General features: G+C 39.0%; 1 protein-coding gene across 2 annotated transcripts in view; it reads left to right on the top strand.

Moving 5' to 3' along the window:
• The window catches only part of ANKRD28 (ankyrin repeat domain 28), a 138354-nt gene that overhangs the window by 113290 nt on the left and 1275 nt on the right, over window positions 1–23789 (top strand). For both annotated transcript variants that reach the window (XM_063452321.1, XM_063452320.1), the window contains exons 21-28: window positions 2108–2327; window positions 5202–5289; window positions 5379–5462; window positions 7369–7514; window positions 14835–14917; window positions 19673–19755; window positions 20692–20783; window positions 22644–23789. The exon at window positions 22644–23789 is cut by the window's right edge and continues 1275 nt beyond it. In XM_063452321.1, the coding sequence (XP_063308391.1) occupies window positions 2108–2327; window positions 5202–5289; window positions 5379–5462; window positions 7369–7514; window positions 14835–14917; window positions 19673–19755; window positions 20692–20783; window positions 22644–22930 (1083 nt within the window). In that variant the 3' untranslated portion in view covers window positions 22931–23789. The remainder of the gene's footprint in view (window positions 1–2107; window positions 2328–5201; window positions 5290–5378; window positions 5463–7368; window positions 7515–14834; window positions 14918–19672; window positions 19756–20691; window positions 20784–22643) is intronic.

Consider the following 23789-nt stretch of genomic DNA (forward strand, 5'->3'; position numbering starts at 1 on the left):
TTTTTAACATTTTATTATAAGAAATAAAAAACTTGCATGAAATGTAAGTATCAAGCTACGTTTGCTGTCATACCTGTATTGTACACAGAATTATTATGCATAGTTAATTCCACAGACACACTGGCCATTGGTCATACGAATATAAAGGTTCTGGTTGACTGCGAAAACAGTCTAGTGTAAAATTATTCATCTCAAATATTCCTTCACCCAGTATCAGGTCTATATATAATTCTCTAATTGTAATCAAATAATATGATGTGAATACATATACATGCAATTTTGGGGGGGAAATTCTATACATTTTAGAATCATATTTGAAACTTGATCTCCATTTTTTTTTACTTTTTGTTTTAGCCGGTACTTTTTAAATTCCAGGTACATATAAATTGTAATTCCTCCTTTTTTAAAAAAAATTAAAAAAAAATAGATCCATGCCGGTACATTTTATTCGAATATGCCATACTGTCTCAAGGCCAGAGATGCATTTAATGGTAAAGTGCTTTCTTCAAGCTGGAATTATTCCAGCAGCATTAAACTGTATTTGAACTTGGCTGTATAATAAAACAGTCATACTTCCAGCCCCATTTATAGTTTCCATTAATCATTGCTTTTAGTCCGTATAATCGATCAGTGTAAGTAGATTCTTTGATGTAAAAACAAATTTATGTTCTAAAATCTTAATGGATAGTAGATATAGTAATGCATAGTTTACCCTTTTAAATATATAACATTGGCAATAAATAGCAGTATCTTTGCATGTTCTAAAATGCACCCAGTCATTTTGTATGAAGACATTTAAAGCTTAACTACATTGCCCAAATACTAAAGATAAAAAGCACTATATAGTATATGTACCTCCAATGAAATAGTGTATGCATTTTTTATTGGGGGTATATCTAAAAACAGCTTGCAAAAGCGGCAGTTCTCTTGTGTGCAGCCTTTGCAAGCCCTCCTTTTCTAACCCCACCCAGTCTTTCTGTGGCTGTCCCTTCACAGACTTCCCAATGCAGCTCAATGAGAAGTCTTGTGCTTTTGGCAATTGTCTCCTCTGAGCTATCCAAGCAGGAAGTAACCGGAATGGTTGTCTAATTGACAGGCAAGGGGTGTAACAAGGTTAATATATAAAAGTGACAATTTCCATTGAAATCTGGACTTTTTGTAAAATTAAAAAAGAGGGTACTCCCTTGACACATAAAGCACTAGAGTAAGCTCCTTTAAGTTGCATTAATTGGTAAAAAAAAAAAAATGAACCTGCTATTAATTTCATTGTTCATCTAGGATGCTTGGCTACACATTTAAAGGAACATGTATTACTGACCCTATAGTGTTGAAAACACCATTTAGCCCCCCTGGCTCCCTACCCCCCTAATTATTGTAAAATCTTAACTTTATTTCAGCCTGCTGTTGCTTGTTCTGCCCCTGATCTGCCTTCTTGGCTGACTTCATCATAAGTGATGATCTGAGCCAATCAAAATGCTTTCCCATAGGAAAGCATTGGATTGTCTGAGCTTGTCAAGGAGGCATATCAGGAGCAAGCCAAATACAGCCCTGGCCAATCAGCATCTCCTCATAATGATGCATTGAATCGATGCATCTCTATGGGGAAAGTTCAGTGTCTCCAGCACTGCCCCAGGAAGCACCTCTAGTAGCAGTCTGAGGAGTGACCAATGGAGGTGTCCCTAGGCTGTAATGTAAACATTGCCTTTTCTCTGAAAAAAGTGTTCACTGCAAGTGAATGAATATACTACCCAGAACCAAAACAATAAGCTGCAGTTGTTCTGGTGACTAGGGTCCCTTTAATAATGAGGAAATACAATTTTCATGCAGAGGAGGGGCACATATTATCGGTGATCGCAAGTGGTATGAGAGAGAACCTGGGTAAAGGATCCCATAGAATTAAGGTGTTCTAACCTCTGCAATGAATAATAGTTATCTTTAGAATTCCCTTTTAAAAATAATCAGGGCACTAAACCGAGACCCTAAAAATCATCCATTCTCTTCTGGTGCTGTCTGATATTCCTGGCCCTGTCTGGAATATAGTGATCAGTCTTGACAGGCTAAAATTTTCCATCTCACATATGTTCTCTCCCATGTTGTTGTCTTTTAGGCAGTGACTGGGCATGAAGAGTGTGTAGAAGCCTTGCTACAGCACAATGCTAACTTCTTGTTACGAGACTGCAGAGGTCGAACACCGATTCACTTAGCAGCAGCTTGTGGTCATATAGGTGTTTTGGGTGCTCTTCTTCAGACTGCCGTGTCAGTTGACATCGTCCCAGCAATAGCAGACAATCATGGATATACATCTCTACATTGGGCCTGCTATAATGGTATGTTATTTAATATCCCCTGTGCATCATAATTATTTTTATTGCAGTATTTTTTTCTGTTCGCAAATTCTATTTGTAAATAAAAGTGAGATTCAGAACAAGTTTGTTTGGAAGTGTGTGTATATATATATATATATAAAATAAACTATTTCACTTTGCAATTTATTTCTGCAGTAAGTTTCATCATCTTTAACTAAACAGGCAAACATGGAACACTATTTAGACCATGGTTTCTCCGCCGATGTCCAATCCAGTGATTCTCATGTGTATTAGATTGGGTCTGCATGGAGATGCTGATTAGCTGCGCAGCTTTTTGCCACACATGCACCATAGCCTCCCGATGCTTTCCTATGGGAAAGCATTGGATTGGCTGAGATCATGAAGTTTGATTATCTCAGCTACAGTGAAGAACACACTTCAAAATCAACAAAATAACGTCAGTTGTTTACATTCACTATTTCAGTCCCATTACCAAACTTTTCTTAATATGTCAAGGTAGTTGGACTAAAACAGTGGTTATTTGCAAATGCATGTCTCCTTAAAATATTTTTTTTTTTGTTTACTTTGAAGCCCTACGATGGTGAGGAAATTTTTTTTTATATACTGTACTTTTCTTCATAAACCTACTTTTCTACGTTTTTTTTTTTTGCCGCCCACATAAACTGAAACTATGTTTATATAGCCCGTGTTAGCCTTTGAGTTTGACATGCTTGCTGTAATGTATCGATTTAAAAATAAAAAAATTTGATCTTTCGCATTGCAAGGTTAAATATTCAGGACCACAGCATTAAGTGGCCTGGATTTCTTTTAGTGGTCCTTTAACAAAATATTGAATTGTTAATTGGACGGTTAAAGGACCACTATAGGCACCCAGACCACTTCAGCTTAATGAAGTGGTCTGGGTGCCTGGTCCAGCTAGGGTTAACTTTTTTTTGGTTTTTGTTTTTTTTTAAATAAACATAGCAGTTTCAGAGAAACTGCTATGTTTATACTGAGCGTTAATCCAGCCTCTAGAGCCTCTAGTGGCTGTCTCATAGACAGCCGCTAGAGGCGCTTACGTGCTTATCACTGTAAAAATCACAGTGAGAAGACGCCAGCGTCCATAGGAAAGCATTGTAAATGCTTTCCTATGAACTGGCTGAATGCGCGCGCGGCTCCTGCCACGCATGCGCATTCAGCCGATGACGTCGCGAGGAAGGAGGAGGAGGAAAGCTCCCCGCCTGGCGCTGGAGAAAGGTAAGATTTTTTTAACCCCTTCCTCTCTCCAGAGCCCGGCGGGAGGGGGTCCCTGAGGATGGGGGCACCCTCAGAGCACTATAGTGCCAGGAAAACGAGTGTTTTCCTGGCACTATAGTGGTCCTGTAAGGATCAACAGAAGCTGGGAAACAAGGCTATTATATAATTAGGAGAATGTGAATGTGTAGTTGTGTGAAGTTAAGTTGTACTCTTACTGTTGTCTTTGATTCATATGGTGTTATTAGCTGCTGGTGTCAGTTTTTGCTCATTCTTTAGTTATTTAATACACTTGCCCTGTACTTTGGGATCCCTGTTACTTTGATGATTTACATTTTGAGGAGTATATTAATAAAAGCTTGATCTACAGGTTTCTCTGTATACTGAGTGCATGTAATCATCAAATGCAAATGGTGAAAAATTGCTTTATTATGATTGGTGTTTATATTTGGAAAATAAATGTAAATAAGCATACAAAGTGTCATATATAGCTAGTAGGAAGAAAAAAGTTATTGACCCTGTATTTCATTTTTTGGAAATGAAATGCTAGTAAATGTTATGATAGGCGCTTTACCCGGAAATAAACGTACTAAAACTGTTAAGACCGCTTTAAATAATTGTGTTTTCATATTGTATATATTTTCTTTCCATTTCTAATATGAGCATGTTGTAATGCATTGTCTTACAAAAAGGAAGTGCTGGAAGAGTACAGTAAACAGCTGAAAGGTTTAGCGAGGGAAAGAAAGATCAGTTATAGGGCAAGCAAGGCAAAATTCTAGAGATCGATGTGTGTTGTGCTTTAGAATGATTAGTTTTCATTTGGTATGGATTAGTATGAATCGTTTGACATATATAATTGTTATATTTAGAAGGAATCATTTTACATGCTTTGTTCCTGATATTTTTATTACACATTGCACGTGGAGTACTAAATAAAATTATAGAAGCAAAATAATACATAATGTATAGTTATAGTATTTATTTATTTGTGCAATTAAGGGAACTTAACCTATTAAGGACACAACTTCTGGAATAAAAGGGAATCATGATGGAATATTTCCGTCATGTGTCCTTAAGGGGTTAAAGAAGTAGAAAAAAAAAAGACAAAGTAAAAGATAGACGTGGCGAGGAGAAAGGGAAAATCAGCAAAGGTTGAACAGCTTGATAGCAGGGCAAAAATGATCCAGAGCAATGAAATGTCATGACCAGAATCACGAGTCTTGAATGATAGTTGTGATTATTATTCCAGATTGTTAGTCACCTTGGGGATAGGTTAATAATCGTATTAACAGGGCTGTAATAGCCGCTCATTAAACATTAAGGGCAATAGCCATACCTCCATTCCAAGAATCCCAGCAATTTAATAAGACATAAGGTTTTCACCTGTGGTCACATCTACCACATGTATTTTGGGGGAAACGTCTTGCAAATCTTCACTAATTCATTAGGTCTTTACTGCTCTTTTAAATTTTAAATATTGCCCTCCTGAAACCAATTATCTACTTGTTGCACCTTGTTCTTGCATCTGTAATATATGAGCGAGACTCAATCTGTCTATCACTAAATTAAATTAACAGGTAATTAAAAAAAAAAAACTGTTTCATTTATGAGCTGAACAATTGTGTTTATTGCACTATTTAGGTCATGACGCATGTGTAGAACTCTTGTTGGAACAAGAGGTTTTTCAGAAAATGGAAGGAAATTCTTTTAGTCCGTTGCATTGCGCAGTGTAAGTGAATTACAGATACAGTGTCTCTATCTCTATATTTATTTATTGATCACTTAAATAGTTTTTTCTCTTATTTTTTTTTTCTTTAGCATAAATGACAATGAAGGTGCTGCTGAAATGTTAATCGATACATTAGGTACCAGTATTGTGAACTCTGTGGACTCAAAAGGAAGGTATGCATATTAATTAAAACATATTTAATTTTGTTTGTGACTACAAAGAAACCTTTTTCCATCTGATTTTGCACCTCAAAGGTTTCCTGTTTCTGTGAGTTTCCATCAATTCTGAAATTTTTGTAGTCATTTGGCCGTTTCCTAGCAACCACAGGATCAAATTGATGAACATATGCACGTTCCTAACTAACCAGAACATTATACTCCAATAGTGACTAGCAGTTTGACACTTCTAGTTGGCATATCTCTGACCCAGTCTTTGTGTTTTTTCTTTTCTTTTTTTCATGTCCTACTGCATGAAGTTTTTTTTGTTTTGTTTTTTACCAATTGGTTTAAGAAGTACTATAAGCACCAAAATGACTATAGCTTTCATAGAATGGTTTTGATGTATAGATCATGCCCGTTCAGTCTAACTGCTCTATTCTCTGCAATTTAGGAGTTAAATCACTTTAATGCAGTCGTAGCCATACCTTCCCTGCATGTGATCTACAGAGCCACCCTACACATTTCCTATAAAGGGATCTAATGTTTAAACTTCTTTATCGCACAATCTGTTTAGATAAGGATTTATTATCTCTTGCTCTGTTATTGCTCTGAAGGAGCCTTCTGTGTGTGCTTTAAGTTCAATTAACAGAAGATAAAAACTTCTACAGTAAACACGCTGTGCTGTCATGCAATGCAGGCCCCTTGGGTCACAGCCAGGGCTTTATAAACAGAAACAAAAGTGATTTAACTCTTAAATGGCAAAAAAAAATGGGCAGTGACACTGCAGCGGCTTGATATATAAACTAAAATTTCTTCATTAAGCTAAAGTTGTTTTGCATAGTATCGCTATACGTTAAAGGAGCACTATAGTGCCAAGAAAGCAAACTTGTTTTCCTGGCACTATAGGGATATTGGGTCCACCCCTCCCGCTGGGCTTAAAACCCCTTCAGCCACTTACCTTAATCCAGCACCGGGCTCCCTAGATGCTGGTGACCTCTCTTCCCCCTGCCGACGTCCGCTCCGAATGCACATGTGCGGCAAGAGCCCATAGGAAAGCATTACTCAATGCTTTCCTATGGAAGTCTAGCGTCATCTGTGTGATTTTCACACTGAGAATCGCAGAAGCGGCCTCTAGTGGCTGTCAGGGAGACAGCCACTAAAGGCTGGATTAACCCTCAATGTAAACATAGCAGTTTCTCTGAAACTGCTGTTTACAGCTGCAGGGTTAAAACTAGGGGGACTTGGCACCCAGACCACTTCATTGAGCTGAAGTGGTCTGGGTGCCTATAGTGGTCCTTTAAGGTTGCTTCATTTTCAAGCAATTTTACTCTATGAAGGATACTAGTCTCTTCAGCTAGGTAGCAGTTTCAGGGTCTCTGTGTGCTTGGTCACCTGTGGATGTGAGATGTGATTCTCTTTGACTTTTAGATAATCTTCCTCATGTAGGTATTTTACAGATGTCCTAGTGTACTTCAGAGTGATTTCTTGCTCTGCTGGTATTCATATTTTATCTTGTTTTATTCCTCTAGGAATAGATTCTAGCTTTCTTGATCAATGCAAGCATGTCCAGAAATTACCCTTTTAAGTTTTCCCTCTGGTCTTTTCAATTTTCTAAAATCAAAGTAAAAGTGTACTTTTTGTGTTCAATAGAGTTGATTAAAATAGATTGACAGGCAGAATAAAGCGGTAAATATTCCCAATGTTCAGGAAGAAGGTTAAAACAATAGTGGCAATAAAAGTATATTTATGGGTGGGGGTGCAATATTGATATCTCTTCTGTCTGTTGGGACATCTTCATTCCAAGTATATAGTAGGAAAGTAAATATCAAGGAGAATGTTTTGGGTTTTTTTGTGTGTAAATTTAGAATTGATGAAAGCGCATTCATTCCTTTATTTTATTTATTTTTTTGTGTGTGTGCAGGACGCCACTTCATGCTGCTGCTTTTACAGACCATGTTGAATGTTTGCAGCTTCTACTCAGTCACAATGCTCAAGTTAATGCTGTGGATTCTTCTGGGAAGACACCACTAATGATGGCAGCTGAAAATGGTCAAACGAACGCAGTAGGTAAGATAGACCTCTGTTTCTTTGCATCCATAAACTTATTGGGGTTATGTTTCAAAGTGTTGTGTGCTGGTGTAAAGATGTAAAATAAGTGTAGTCACAAATGGAATGTGACTGCTGGTTCCAATGGTTTCCGTGATGATTGCCCACTAATATTGGCTTTTCAGAATACAACACTTCTGTACATAACGCCCCTTTGTTCAGTAGGGGTGTAATCTGCAGTAAGAACAAAATGTCTGAACTGCACTGCATCCAAGGTTGATACAGGTAAGCGTTATGTTGAACATGTTTCTGTATCATGTAGAATCAAAGGGGTAGTGTTGCACGCATTGAATTAAGAGTCACTGCTTCCAATCCGGACCTCCTGTGAAAGGAATCCACAGTCCCTCAATAGGTATTTGAAATCCATAATACAAGGGCATCACGGTGTGGCACAATAAAGATTTATTTGGATCAGAAGGACAAAATCCTATACATCGTTTTGTCCTCAAGACTTAATCATGTATACAGAAATAAAGAAACAAATTAATAGATACCCGCAGTTTCCAAGGAATTCCTGCCCAAAATCTACTTCAGTTTGGTATAATTACCTAAGAGAGAGAGCATAGTGACCACGCGGGGAGGTTTCCCTGGTGTTCCTGGTTTTCAAAAAACCCAAATACAGAGGTGCATAGTGTGGACAGAGAGTATGGACACCATTGAGAGGTGCCTAAAAGAGCAGAAAGATCCTAAGAAAAGAAATAGCATTAGAAAAATAATTATACATTTCTTGTTCTCCCCCATGCCTAACCCCTTTACATTTTTTTCTTCAGTGTATACATTTTTCAAAATGAAGGTGTAAAGCAGCTGCCAATGATTTTTGATATTAGTATATGGGATCTCCAACGTTGGCTTATCTGCTGCCAATATATTGATGTAAATAACTTTTTTTTTTTCATTTGCATGTAGCACAGTTTTACAGTAAGATAGCCCGCTTCCACACCTTATGAGAACTTGATTGGATAAGGAATTTCAGGTTCTTAGTTATGATGTTACAAAGAATTCTAGACTCTGAGGATTTATTTAGCACTGCACATGTAGCTTAATTGCACCCATAACCTCCATAATGCATCATAAGGTGGTTATGGAACTTGGAATGGCCCAGTTAATTTGCTCCCAATATGCATTGTCTATTCTAAGCACATTAGGAATCGTGTTTGTCATTCGTGGGGAAACATGTGAACCAGAATCACAACTTTGTTAGAGCCAATATACTGTGCATAATCTGTGATCTGCATAGTATTCTGCAGAGTATATTGGGTCTGACAATAATGTTTGCTGCAAGTGAGAATTTCTCCTTGTGCAATGTATGTACACCTTGGCAGAATTGTAAATTATACATTTTATTGCTTAAAGGAATTATGTATAAATATAAACAAAGTGATTTAATTCCTAAGTGGCAGATTGTTGAGCTGTTAGCCTGCAGATGTATCATCAATACACCAAAAACCTTCACTCAGCAAGTGTTATTTTAGTGTCTCTTTAAGTAGGTGTTAAAGGACCATTATAGGCACCTAGACCACTTCAGTTCAATGATGTGGTCTGGGTGCCAGGTCCATCTAGGATTAACCCTGCCTGCTGTATACATAGCAGTTTCAGAGAAACTGCTATGTTTACATATGGGTTAATAAAGCCTCTAGTAGCTGTCTCATTGACAGCCATAGAGGTGCTTCCGCGCTTCTCACTGTGATTTTCACAGTGAGAAGATGCCAGCGTCCATAGGAAAGCATTGGGAATGCTTTCCTATGGACTGACTGACTGCGCGCGGCAAAAAGCATGAGAACTTCTGTCACTCAATTCCCAGCAAAGGGTCTATTTGACAAGTAAGGGCAGGGATCCTATTTTAATATATCGCTATAATAAAATCTGTTAATATACTAGCACAATATATACATTTTCTTGTACTTCTCCACCAGTCCTTAATTGTCTTTATTTTCCTCACGTATAGTGGCAGTACTAACAAGTGGGAGGGATGTACCTTCTATAATGGACAAGAAGCTCCCCCTTATTTTTGAAGATACCTGCCATGCCCCGCCTGCTGCCCATATAAATCCTGTAACTTAGAGGAGACTCCAGTTCTTCTTGTCCCGGTAACGGGACGGACAGCTCCTCCAAAGCACCAGGCAGAGAATGGTGCGGTTAGCACAGGCTGCTGATCGGGGAGGTGAGTGCCCGATAGCTCCCCAGGCGGGAGCAGAGTGGCTGATCTACTTCCGTATGTGGTGTTACGGAACACGACCGGAAGATCTCTTATGTGGCCTCCTCTTGGGAAGTCCCGGCAAAGCTCGCGCACAGCAATGGAACGCACGCCCAGGAGGTAATGCGTTCCACTGAACACCGAATCGTGCTACTGCGCATGCCTGAAACATTGGTGCCAAATTGGAAAAAATGTTTTGCCATAAATGCTGCGCAGAACCTGTCTGACCCCAAGGGTGGGTGTCCAGTACAGATTCTCCATGTCACCAGCCCTCCTGCACGATTGTGAGGTGTTTGAGGTGAGATTTTAAATTAAAACTCCCTTGAACGCCTGTCACTTATTGCATGCTTGCTGAAACTTAGTTTTTGTGTTTTTTTTAGATATGTCCCGTCCTACTTCTCCGGATAAAGCTGAAAAAGAAAAGATGTCCGCTACTATCCCAAAAAACCACAAGCAAATCAAAGCACTTGTGTTTGGAATGTGCAGTTCCTCTGCCTGACGGTTGTCTTTAAAAAAAAAAAAAAACCTACAACCAATGCTCGACTGAAATATTGGAAAAGTCCAAGCAAAATGAAATGTTCTCATTTCTGTGCTGATTCCAGGAAAATCTATCCCAGACGTTTGAATCTTTAAAGATTCAGTGAAAAAAGACAGCGGACCTGCTGCTATTCAAGGAAAACAGACAAAGAAACGTAGGAGAGAGATCTCCATCCCTGTCTGAGCTCTCATCAGGGGAATGCTCATCGTCTTCCCATTCAGAGGTTTCCAGTCTGGCTTCAAGTGTGGAGGAAGGTTTTCCACCGGAAGAACTAAAAAATCGGCAGTTCTGCAGGAAACTGAATCTACCAAGGGTAAGGGAAATGGGTTTCCCATGCTCCCTAGGATTATGGATCTCCTACAAAGAGAGTGGAAGAATCCTGAAAGACGTGCTTTTATTTCTAAGCCCTTCAAACTTCTTTTCAAGCTGCAGACTGAAAAAAGATCTTCCTAAAGTCAATATTCAGGTAGCACAACTGTCAAAGAAGACCACAATACCTATTGGTGAGGTTTCTGGGTTGAAGGATCCCATGGACAAGCGAGCCAAAACTTCTAGTAGAAGGATATTCCATGCCGCTGGATACCAATGCAGAGCCGGAATAGCGGGTTCTGCAGTACTTAAAGCCCAGAGTGTGTGGCTTCAAGCCCTAGAAGATTGGATAATGACCCGGCTCAGCTTTTGTTCCTCCTGAAACTGTCGAACAAGTTTCTTTCAGATGCGTCTGATGGGATGCTACGTTTATCTGCCAGGATGATGGGTTTGTCCTCGGCTAGAAGGGCATTATGTCTTAGAACCTGGACGGCAGATTCAGCTTCTAAATCTGCTTTTTGTGAGCTGCCCTTCGAGAGAAACACGCTTTTTGGTACCCCTCTGGAAAACATAATCAGGCAGATGTCTCAAACCAAGAAAGCATTATCTCAAGATTCGAGACCTCAGAACTATAAACGGTATAAGTTCAGAGGACAACGTTGTTTTCACTACCAGGGGAGATTTCGAAAATTTCCAAAAACCCAGTGACATCAGCAGACAATGGTCAAGACAATATCTCAACATGCAGGACAAAAAGAAAAAAACATTGACAAAAGTGTGGGAGGTCGTCTTCGGTTCTTCGCTCACAGATGGAAGGACTCAACTTCAAATTGTTGGATTCTAAAAACTATTCCGGAAAACAATCTTTCCTGCTTTCAAAATACCTGTCAAGAAAAAACAAAATCAGAGGCACTCCTAGCAGAATACTTAATCCTTTTACGCAAGGATGTTATAGAGAAAATACCCCAAAACATGGAATTTTGGGGAGTTTACTCACACTTACAGATCCTTCCGGCCTATCCTAGACCTCAAGGAGGTCAACACATGCATTCTGTATCAGAGGTTCCGTATGGAAAATATCTTGTCAGTAACTCACATCCTACAAAGGGGAGAATTCATGGCAAAGTTGGATCTGAAGGATGCCTACCTCCATTTGCCAGTGTCAGTGTTTTCTCTGACGTTCCTAAGATTTGCAATTTTAACGAGAAGACGGAAGATTCTAAATTTTCAGTTCAGGGCACTTCCTTTTGACCTTTCATCGGCCGCTCGCATCTTTACAAAGATCCTGGCTCCTATAGCGGCATCCTTACGCCTGAGAGAGATCTCGATAGTTTCCTACCTGGACGATTGGTTCTTAAAAGCAGAATCCGAACAGCTCCTCAGTTCACACCTCGAGATCGCTAAAAAGGTTTTGGAAGATCATAGTTGGCTGATAAACTTCAAAAAATCCCATTTGATTCATTCGAGTCTGGAATTCCTGGGACTTCTGGTAGATTTAATGCCCCTATCCCTTTTTCTCCCCAGGTCAAAACAAAGAAGGATTTGCAGGTCAGTTTCAAATTTACAAAAGGAATTATGCTCCATCAGAGAAGCAATGAGTGTCCTGGGACTTCTCACTTCTGCAATCCCAGCAGTGGGTTGGGCAAAAGCAGAAATAAGACCTTTGCAATGGGACATTCTTGCACAATGGTCAAGACAACAGGAAGATCTGGATTCCACTTTTTACCTATCCAAAAGAGTGAGAAAACCACTAAATTGGTGGAAAGATCAATGCAACCTTTCAAGAGGCCTTTCTTTCGAACAAAAAGGTTGGATTACCATAACTACAGATGCCTCCCAAACTGGTTGGGGCACTCATCTAGGTCCTCGTTTCATTCAAGGAGAATGGAATTGGAAAGAAGCAAAGGCATCCTCCAACTTCAGAGAGATAAAGACAGTGTGGAATGCTCTAAAAAAAAAAAATTTGGTCCAGTTATTGCCAAACAAGCAGTAAGGATCATGCAACGCGACCACAGTGGCTTATTTAAACCATCAAGGGGGGACGAAAGTGAAATCCCTCCAGGACCTGTGCTACCTATCATGTCTTGGACCCAATCCAGGCTAATCGTACTCTCGGCAACCCATATCAGAGGGTCTCTGAACATCATCGCAGATGACCTCAGCAGACGTCATTGGTCTCAGGCAGACTGGTCGCTAACACCCCAAATATTCTTGGAATTAGTGACCCGTTTCGATTTACCGGAAATCGACCTTATGGCCACAAGGAGAAACAGAAAAGTCCCAACCTTCGCTTCTATCCAGGTACAGGATTTCCTAGACTTCCTAGATGGCCTGTCTCTCACTTGGAACTTCAACATGGGTTAAGTTTTTCCTCCGATAGCATTGATTCCAAGGATTTTTCAAAAAATAAGATGGGAGAAAGAAAGAATTCTAGCCATTTTGCCCTTCTGGCCAAACAGAAGCTAGTTCTCCGAAATAGAAAACATGACAATTTCACGCTGGTCTCTCCCAATTTCAACCAACTTCATAGAACATGTTTTTCTTTCGGTAGAGACCCTGGAAATGTTCCACCTGACGGCATGGCTGCTGCAATGTTGATTCTCCGCGAGCAAGGTCTTTCAGACAGTTTGTGTGACATTCTGCTGTCATCGGTCCGTTTATGAACTTCTAAAATTTATTTCAGAGTTTGGATGAAGTTCAAGAACTGGTGTGCTCAGCATGGTTCGGATCCTGCCAAGCCATCTATCCCTGATATATTGTCTTTTTTGCAGGATGGTTTTTTAGTTGGTCTAGGTGTCTCTACACTCAAGGTCCAAGTGTCTGCATTAAATCCCTTCCTTGTCTGTGATTTTGCCTCTGAATTAATTATCCACAGATTTTTTTTAAATCTATACGTCTTAAACGTCCTCCTAAGCTTTCGCCTTTTCCCACCTGGGATTTGTCATTGGTCCTTCAAGCCCTTTGTGAACCTCCCTTTGAACCATTGCAGGATGTTCCCCTTAAACTGCTTAGAATCAAGAAAGTATTTCTGGTAGCAATCACCTCGCCAAGAAGGATAGGTGAACTTCAAGCTCTTTCTTCAGCTTCTGAATTTACGATCTTCCATCAAGACAAAGTGGTCTTACACCCCAGACCTTCCTTTTTACCTAAGGTTATTTCACGTAAATCTATGAGCCAACCTATTATCCTGCCTTTCTTCTTCCAATCTCCTTCGTTGGATCTTGAAAGAAAGTGGCATCTCCTAGATGTTTGAAGATAGATTTCCAATGCCCTTCTGAGAGCTCAATGCTTCAGGACCTCTGATCATCTTTGTCACTTTTCAGGGCTCTGGTAAGGGAAGAAATGCCTCCAGACCTATCATCTCCAGGTGGAACGGAAACCATAAAACTGGCGTATGAGACCCGACATGTTCCAATTAGATTTCCATTGAAGGCCCATTCCACAAGGGCTATGGTAAATTCCTGGGCTGAAAGATCGGCGGCTTCACCTGAAGACATCTGCAAGGCAGCTACTTGGTTTTCCTTTCATACCTTTATTAAGCATATTAGGCTGGACATATTCCATGGTGCTCCAGGCAGTGGCCTTCTAAGTTCCCACCTTTTCTTTTTTTTTTTGCATGGATCTTCCTATATCCCACTTGTCAGTACTGCCACTATATGTGAGGGAAAAACGTAATTTTACTAACCGTAAAGTCCTTTTTTTTTTTTTTTTTTTTTAATAAAGTATAGTGGCAGTACTGCCTTTCTCCTCCTCTTTTTGTATGGATTAAATAACCTTTACAGTATTCAGTCTCCGTTTTTGGTTTTTTTTTTGTATAACTGGACACTCCTCTAAGGTACAGGCTTATATGGGCAGCAGGCAGGGCATCGCAGGTATCTTCAAAAATAAGGGGGAGCTTCTTGACCATTATAGAAGGCACATCCCTCCCACTTGTCAGTACTGCCACAATACGAAGAAAAAAGGAATTTACAGTAAGTAAAATTACTGTTTTTTTATTGGTTGCAGTTCTTTGTTTTTGGACATACATTTCATATGTATAATTTTAATATCATGAAATGGTGTGTGTATTTATTGGAAACTATGTTCAAATAAGTACGGAGTCCTTGCACAGTCACAAGCAGCACGTTATGTGCACATGTGTGGCTTCATAGTCTCAAGAAGTGTCTCCCACATGCCGTGTTTCCTAAATATTATCTCTTTTGATTGTTTTTTTTTTTTTTTTTTCTTTCTTTCCTTTCAGAGGTGTTGGTCAGCAGTGCTAAAGCAGATTTAACTCTGCAAGATAACAGTAAAAATACTGCACTACATTTGGCATGCAGTAAAGTAAGTATTTGATTATTTTTTGAGTAGGCAAATACCTTGTAAAAAGAGAAAATAGTAACGTGTATATTACTATAGTGATCTCATGTTAAATGTTTCACTGGGAACTTTGTTATAGTTTTTATGTTAAGTTTTGTAAGGTCATATTTTTTTATGTAGAAAAAAGGGGGTCGTACTAGCGCTAATTTAGTGGATGTGATATAGGTGAACAAGCTGCTTCAACACCAAATTCTTATCTTTAAACAATAGTGAAATAGTGGATACAAGGTGAAGCGCTGTATATTTTAAACAATGTGAAGTATAACAAATAGGATAATACCTTAATTTCATACACAAAAGTCCATATGTGACATATATTACCTTGAAATAAAACACAAATAAAGACAAAAATAGTGTATCCTGTGATATAAATAAATTGGTATAGAATGAAGTAAATTTCCCACTCACACTTTTAAGAGCTAATAGATATAGCTCAATAAAATCGCTTGTAGGATCCGCAAAGGCGATCCTAATCCCTTCTTTTGGTGGGAGTTCTTCCTCTTCCTTGGTCTCTAAAATCAGGAGAGGTATATGGTGCAGTACCTTAGATATAAAATCTATAAAAGGGTAAAGCACAAGGGGTACTTACAAACCCAGAGCCATCCAAATCGGCTCTGATCAGGAGTGTATGTGGTTAAGGACCACAATCCTTCTTTGTGACAATAAAAGTAGCAGGAACAATGCCAGTAGTGTTAAAAATTATATATAAATACTTTATTTACATAAAAATATATAACATTATAAAAACACTTTACTAGGCATTAAAACGTCCAATTCCATGAAGACAAGTAATCTCCAAGTTCCCAGGACGCGTTTCGCTCTGTCAGCTTCCTCAACTGGATATGTAAAAATGGAAATCATTTTCCTCCTTGGACTTGTTCCTGCTTTTATACATCTTCATAAATCAATAATGTGAGTCCGGCTTGTAAGTTTGCGGGTGATCACTATGGAAACGGTGACGCCCTGCGTTTCAAGCCTCACTTTCAGTCCTTTTTCCTGGTTTCGCCGTCATTTCCGGTCACGTGGGGGTATGCCGATACGTCATGCGTTCCAATCTTGCGGTTCATTGGGACCGCATCTCCGGTAAAACATAATGTATAAGCAAAACAATAAAAAATTGCACTATCAATTACTCATGGATGTATAAAATCATTTCGTTTAACTTGAACAATTAAAAGTAATTGAATAAACCTCCAATTATTTCATTATTTCGGCACATAACTATAGATAGAAATATAATATATAGAGGTAAGGGTATAATCATATGTGCATGCAGTCAGATGTTAAAGAGAGAGTGCAAATATATTTCTTATAAAAAGAGAGCGGATCATAAAATACATAAACTTTAACCTGCTTGGGAAATATATTTAAACATAATTAAAGGGACCAAATACATCAAACATTTGTGCCATTCAGATATAAAAAATAATTTAAAAATAATAAATAAAAATCCATCTTAAACATTCTATTTAAAACAATTTATTTTCACAAAGAAGGATTGTGGTCCTTAACCACATACACTCCTGATCAGAGCCGATTTGGATGGCTCTGGGTTTGTAAGTACCCCTTTTGCTTTACCCTTTTATAGATTTTATATCTAAGGTACTGCACCATATACCTCTCCTGATTTTAGAGACCAAGGAAGAGGAAGAACTCCCACCAAAAGAAGGGATTAGGATCGCCTTTACAGATCCTACAAGCGATTTTATTGAGCTATATCTATTGGCTCTTAAAAGTGTGAGTGGGAAATTTACTTCATTCTATACCAATTTATTTATATCACAGGATACACTATTTTTGTCTTTATTTGTGTTTTATTTCAAGGTACTATATGTCACATATGGACTTTTGTGTATGAAATTAAGGTATTATCCTATTTTTTATACTTCATATTTTCTTATGTACCCACAATAACTCAAGTTGCTAGTAGCATGGTAAAACAAGAATGTTCCGATGATTCAGCATGAGATCCACAGAGACGCAAATTATTTAATTTAACGGGCTTTTACCAACATATAGTTTTTAATTGTCAGTTACCTATTCACTTAGACTAATGGAATCTTGGCCAGTGCCTGCACAAGATAGACGCGTTTTGGAACCGCACCGCAAGTCAGCAGTTCCAAAACGGGCTAATAGCAGACACCGACCTCAATACCGGGCTGAAATCGCTACAGCCCAATCCCCAACGGCATGGGGAAGAAAAAATAATAATAAACAGCGCTCAGACCCGGGCTCTGGTTCCGGAGATATCTGCCAGTTTTTGCACACAACTACACAGCTTGAACCCCCGCTGAGGCCTAAATCTCACAGTGCTTGGATGAGGATAGCATCACAGCCGACCTCGCACCTCCACCTAGGAACAGGGCCACAGGCACACACAGAAGCAGAAAACTCTGCTCCATCCACAAAGGCTGACATCAAAGTCCTAATGAAGTAGATCCAGGCCGTGTTTAATGCGGACATGGCACCAATCAGCGAAGCAGTGACCACTCTTACAGCACAAGTGCACGCAGTAGAGGACAGCATGGAGGGTTCCAAGCTCGCACAATCAGTCATAGGAGCATTGCAGAAACAGTGTGTTGACCACCAGGCCCAGATAGCCAACATGGAAGACGAGACCAGGGTGGAAGCGATTTCAGGAGCTGAGTTCCCTCACTAATGCCGGAGGCTCATGGCCACTCTCCTAATGCCCCAACAGATTAAGCAATTGGTGGTGGATTCCTGCTTCCGACTCAACAGAGCGACCAACGCAGGCCAAGAGGTACCTAGGGATGTCTTGTTGAAGCTGGTGCAGAACTCTGACCATGGGCTCCCCAGCGGTATCTTTTGAGGGGGGCACAGCTGGCATTTTACGGGGACTTTTCTAGGCATTCTTTGATATGGTGGAGATCCCTCAAACCAATCACTCAGCTTCTACAGGAGAATTCGATCCCCTATAAGTGGGAACTAATTGCCGACAGAGTGGGCAAGACATAGACAATGTCACACCCCACTCAAGCATGAGCCTTCCTGCAATCCCTCGGCTTGCCAGTGAAGAAGGCACCGCTGCAGACCGTCCAGCCTGGACTGTCGCAGGAATCACCCCATTTGTACCCAGAGGAGGAGGACCCGAAACAACCGACCTGCCAACATGAAATCTGCAGCTGCGGATACCTGTGCCCCTACCTCCACAACGTGCTCTATAAACGTGTTTCTTTTTCTTTGTGATTGTTTATAGTATCTCTGTTGACCTGGCTCTGTAAGCTTAAGATGAAGCTCTAACTTAGCATATTCCTGTCCCCCCTCACCACATAGAGTGCGCAATCGGTCCCCCTGTATCATTAAAGCTAACCACTGCACTCTTCGCATACGATCACGGCCTTCCGCTTAAGCACCAGCGTACTAAAGCTCCACTCCTTAGCTATAGAAGGCGTCCCAGCTGAATAAACCTACCATGGGTGCCTTACTAGAGCCTGTGTTTCATGGCGCTATGCCACTCAGCCACAAGGCGCATGAAGCCCATCACCAGTACCCCTCCCCCGACGAAAGCTTATTAGCTGAACTATAGGAGAGTCTAGGCATCTCGGTTAACAACATTAAAGGACCACTATAGTGCCAGGAAAACAAACAAATTTTCCTGGCACTACAGGGTCTTTAGATCCCCCCACCCTCAGGGTCCCACTCCCGCTGGGACGTCCGCGCCGAATGCGCATGTGGGCAAGAGCCGCGAGCACATTCAAAACCGCCCATAGGAAAGCATTTCTCAATGCTTTTCTATGGACGTCCAGCGTCTTCACTGTGATTTTCACAGTGAGAAGCACGGAAGCGCCTCTAGCAGCTGTCAGTGAGGCTGGATTAACCCTATTGTAAACATAGCAGTTTCTCTGTTCCTTTCAGCTGCAGGATTAACACTAGAGGGACCTGGCACCCAGACCACTTCATTAAGCTGAAGTGGTCTGGGTGCCTATAGTGGCCCTTTATTAAACAATGAGTAGGATTAGCTAGGTGATGTATGTACAGCCTCTGTGTCAATATCGTTTTTATGCTGTTCACATAAAATCTTGTACTTTCTGCTATAACTCACAAAAATAAAGAATTAAAAAAAAAAAAAGGAAATATTGGCATCTCAACTTAAGTAAACACTCCAGGCTCCATAACTTAATCTCTATTAAGTTGTTATGGTGACTGGCATACCTCGGCACAGTCTTACCTTTAATAGGTCAAATGTTCTATTAACACTAAAGATATGTCCCAAAGTGCCAGTCACTCCCTCTCCCCTTGGGCTTGATTTAATGTGGAAGCATTAGTGAGAGCGGTGAGGAGGTGACAGTAATTGGCTGATGATCTCAGCCTATCACTGGCCATCCATCCCAAGCAAATATACACACGTTATACTCATGATCGGTAGCCAGTGAGGGGCTACGAGTGTCAGATGACTCTCAGACAATCACTGCCCCTTCCTTTCCTGCTATTAGCCCAATCAGAAGTGCAAATGGAGAGATCGATGTCTGGGGTATTCTGGACGCCATAACTTCATTGAGATTAACTATAATGCTTGCCATTATTTATTAGAATAAATGCATGCAAACATGCATTGTATATATTTTGGGTCAAACTTTCATGATGTGTTCTATACAGATAAGTGAAATGTATTGTGTTATGTACAAATCTGATTTCAAGGCTTTTTGTTGTTTACATGTTAACATCTAAATACGTTAACTTGTTCTTTTTCCCTAATAGGGTCATGAAACTAGTGCCTTGTTAATACTGGAACAAATCACGGACCGGAACCTCATAAATGCCACAAATGCAGCATTACAGACGTAAGTGCTTCCTGAAGTTGTATTCCTGCAAAGTGACACAGGCAAATATACACAAAAAATAGTCTGTCTGTATTTAGAGATATTATAATGATATTTATATAGCGCCATCAAATTCTGCAGCGCCTTACAATGGGTGGACGAACAGACATGTAGTTGTAGCCAGACAAGTTTAACACACAGAAACAGAGGGGTTGAGAGCCCTGCTCAATGAGCTTACATGCTAGAGAGAGTGGGGTAAAATTACACAAAAAGGTAAGGATAGTATTAGACTAGTGACAGTTTCAGAAGAGGAATCAGTCAGGAGCTATTAACAGTTTAATTGATACGCTTTTATGAAGAAGTGGGTTTTTAACGATTTTTTTGAAGGAGTGGAGACTGGGTGAGCATCTAACGGAGGAGGGAAGCGAGTTCCACAGGAACGGTGCAGCCCTCGAGAAATCATTAATGTAGAAATACATGTCTTAAAGAAAAGATGATGTGGATTACTGAAAGCAAGCTTTCATCCATCCATTGATGTGCATTATTGCTGCCTGGGTCAGCCATCTTTAGCTCTCTTGGGTGAGAATATCTACTACCTGATGTATGTTTTTGTATTGGGATAAATTGTACTCCAACCAATGAGAATTTAACAAAGGCAACTTACTAAGCAAAAGTTAGATCTTTTTAACTGTTTTGCCCATTTTGTTTTAATAAACAATAATTCCTATACTCCTTATCTCCTCCTCTGCTTCCTCCATTCAGATTGCATCTTTTAATGTAGAATAGTACAGCAGTGCATTCAGTGGCACACACGGTTATAACCATTTACTAATATGAGAGAGTTTATGCTGCTGCCATGTATGTGGCATCACTGTGATTAAAAATAAAATTGAGGTTAAATTAATTGACAGATCAGTTTTATTTATATATTTTTGTTTTTCCCCTTCATCCACTCAGACCTCTTCATGTAGCTGCTCGCAATGGCCTAACTGTTGTAGTTCAGGAACTTCTGGGAAAGGGAGCCAGTGTACTGGCTGTAGATGAAAATGGTAAGTGAGATTATTTAAGAAGTTATCCAGACATTCGGTATGTAGGATGTGTTTGCAGGTGCTCGACGAATACTAAAGCCAATAATTTTATTTTTTGCTTACAATTTTTTTTATCCTATTTTAAAAAAAAAAAAAAAAATGTAACAGGTGTCTGTTTCCAACAGTGTATGTACATTAACCCCTTAAGGACGTAGGACGGTTCAGGACCGTCATCGGCATTTTTCCATTGCCGACCGAAGACGGTCCTGAACCGTGCTACATGTAAAAATAATAACATTTTTTTTAAAAATGATATATCTATACGAAATTTTATTCTAACTGTATTTTGATATTAATATATATATATTTATATCAAAATACACTTAGAATTAAATTGTATATATATCTATGTATATATAAATAAATAAAAAGAATACGAACTATTCATATGTCCATATACAAAATTACATAAATAATTATATAAATATACACGTAGACTTCAAATATATAAATATGCATATATATTTAAATTCTACGTGCGTATTTATGTAATATTTTTACATAATTAAGTTATTTTATTGATTGCAATTTAAGGGACCTGCCTGCCAACCCAGGCCGAAAGTCCAGAGAATTTAATTTGCTATCACTGTATTTTACCCTGTAACGTTCTAAGACACCCTAAAACCTGTACATGGGGGGTACTGTTTTACTCGGGAGACTTCGCTGAACACAAATATTAGTGATTCAAAACAGTAACATATCACAGCGATGATATTGTCAGTGAAAGTGACTTTTTTTGCATTTTTCACACACAAACAGCACTTTTACTGATGATATAATTGTTGTGATACATTTTCCAGTTTTGAAACACTAATATTTGTGTTCAGCAAAGTCTCCTGAGTATACCAGTACCCCCCATGTACAGGTTTTATAGCGTTTTTGAAAGTTACAGGGTCAAATATATGGGTCAAATATTTTTACATTGAAAATGGCCAGGTTGGTTACGTTGCCTTTGAGAGAGTATGGTAGCCCAGGAATGAGAATTACCCCCATGATGGCATACCATTTGCAAAAGAAGACAACCCAAGGTATTGCAAATGGGGTATGTCCAGCTTTTTTAGTAACCACTTAGTCACAAACACTGTCCAAAATTAGCGTTCAATTTAGTTTTTTACTTTTTTCACACACAAACAAATATGAACGCTAACTTTGGCCAGTGTTTGCGACTAACTGGCTACTAAAAAAGTCTGGACATACCCCATATTGAATACCCTGGGTAGTCTACTTTAAAAAAAATATGTACATGTGGGGTGTTATTTGGCAATTTATGACAGATAATAGTGTTACAATGTCACTATTGATACATTTTAAAAATGTATGTTTTGAAACCGCAATATCTTACTTGTACTTATAGCCCTATAACATGCAAAAAGATAGCAAAAAGCATGTAAACACTGGGTATTTTTAAACTCAGGACAAAATTTTGAATCTATTTAGCAGTTTTTTTCATTCGCTTTTGTAGATGAGTAAAAGATTTTTCACATAAAAGTCAAAAAACATGTATTTTTTTTTAATTTTTCATCATATTTTTTCATTTTTAAAAAATTAAATTACATGAGATTATATAAATAATGGTATGTAAAGAAAGCCCCTTTTGTCCTGAAAAAAACAATATATAATTTGTATGGGAACAGTAAATGAGAGAGCGGAAAATTACAGCTAAACACAAACACCACAAAAGTGTAAAAAGATGCCTGGTCGCAAATGTACAACATCGCAAAAACAGTCCGGTCCTTAAGGGGTTAAAAGCATGTTTAACCTTGTTGACACTGGAATATGTTTTGGTGCTCTGGATTCTAAATATCTGTGTTCTCTTTACAGGCTATACACCAGCATTGGCATGTGCTCCTAACAAGGATGTTGCGGATTGTCTGGCTCTTATCTTGGCCACTATGATGCCAGTTTCATCCAGCAGCACACTGCCATCTCTAACATTAAATGCTATTAACCACTATACCAACACCTCAAAAACTGTTACTTTTGACTCTTTGCCCCTTATGAGAAATGAACACAGCTCTTACTGCAGTTTCAACAATATCGGCAGGGAAGATGGATACCCATATACAGAGGAAGATGAACTCAATGACTCTGACTCCGAGACCTACTGAAAGTCAACCTCATGCTGCTTTTAAGTAGTCTCTGACTGTGCAAATTAAAATGTTAATTGAATCTACACTGCCTGGATGGCCAGACATGTAGGTGATTGTTTTGTCACGTTCAAGGACAAATCTGGTTTTGTTTCCCCACCTTACCTTTTTTAAAGTACACACAGATGATTATGACTTTATAGGAGTTTTAACGTTGACCACTTTTGAGTAAAAAAAAACAACTTTTTTTTTTTCTCCTAACATTTCTACCCTCGATTCAAGTGTCCATTGTAGGTTTGATGCCTGTGGCATGAATTCTTCATGTGAAAGAAACATATATTGGTATCTGTGAGAGCGTTTAAGCAGTCATTACTGTTTTATTTAATATTTTATTGTCTGTCAATTTTTTTTTTTATGACAGTGCACAGAAATCTAGTAAATCAGAGAATTCATACCATTGTACAGTAAACACTACATAGAAAATTGTAAAAATAAACTTTAAAAATTGGTGGCAATAAATTTGGTACAGTTGGCATTGTGTGTGTATATCAATTTGCCAAAGGACCAAATAGGATATATTCTATATATTTTTTTTCTATTTTGATGTGAAAACTGGAATGAGTTAAACTTGTACTTTGCATCAAAACTAATCATCTTTTTCTACGTATTTCAACTGGTAGGGCTGTGTTTGCAATGTACTGCTAAGCTCTCCTATATAAAACAAATCAAACTTTGTTTATACGCAGTCTTTCTTCCATTTATGATTGCCTATAGTAGAGGGAAGGTGTTAATTTTTTTTTTTTCTTCTCTGGGAGAGGGTTGGGATTAAACCAGATTTTTTCAGAATTTTTTCACAAAACCAGGCTAATCTTGCACTGTA

This window comes from Pelobates fuscus, chromosome 4 (assembly GCF_036172605.1).
Source record: "Pelobates fuscus isolate aPelFus1 chromosome 4, aPelFus1.pri, whole genome shotgun sequence".
Classification (NCBI taxonomy): domain Eukaryota; kingdom Metazoa; phylum Chordata; class Amphibia; order Anura; family Pelobatidae; genus Pelobates; species Pelobates fuscus.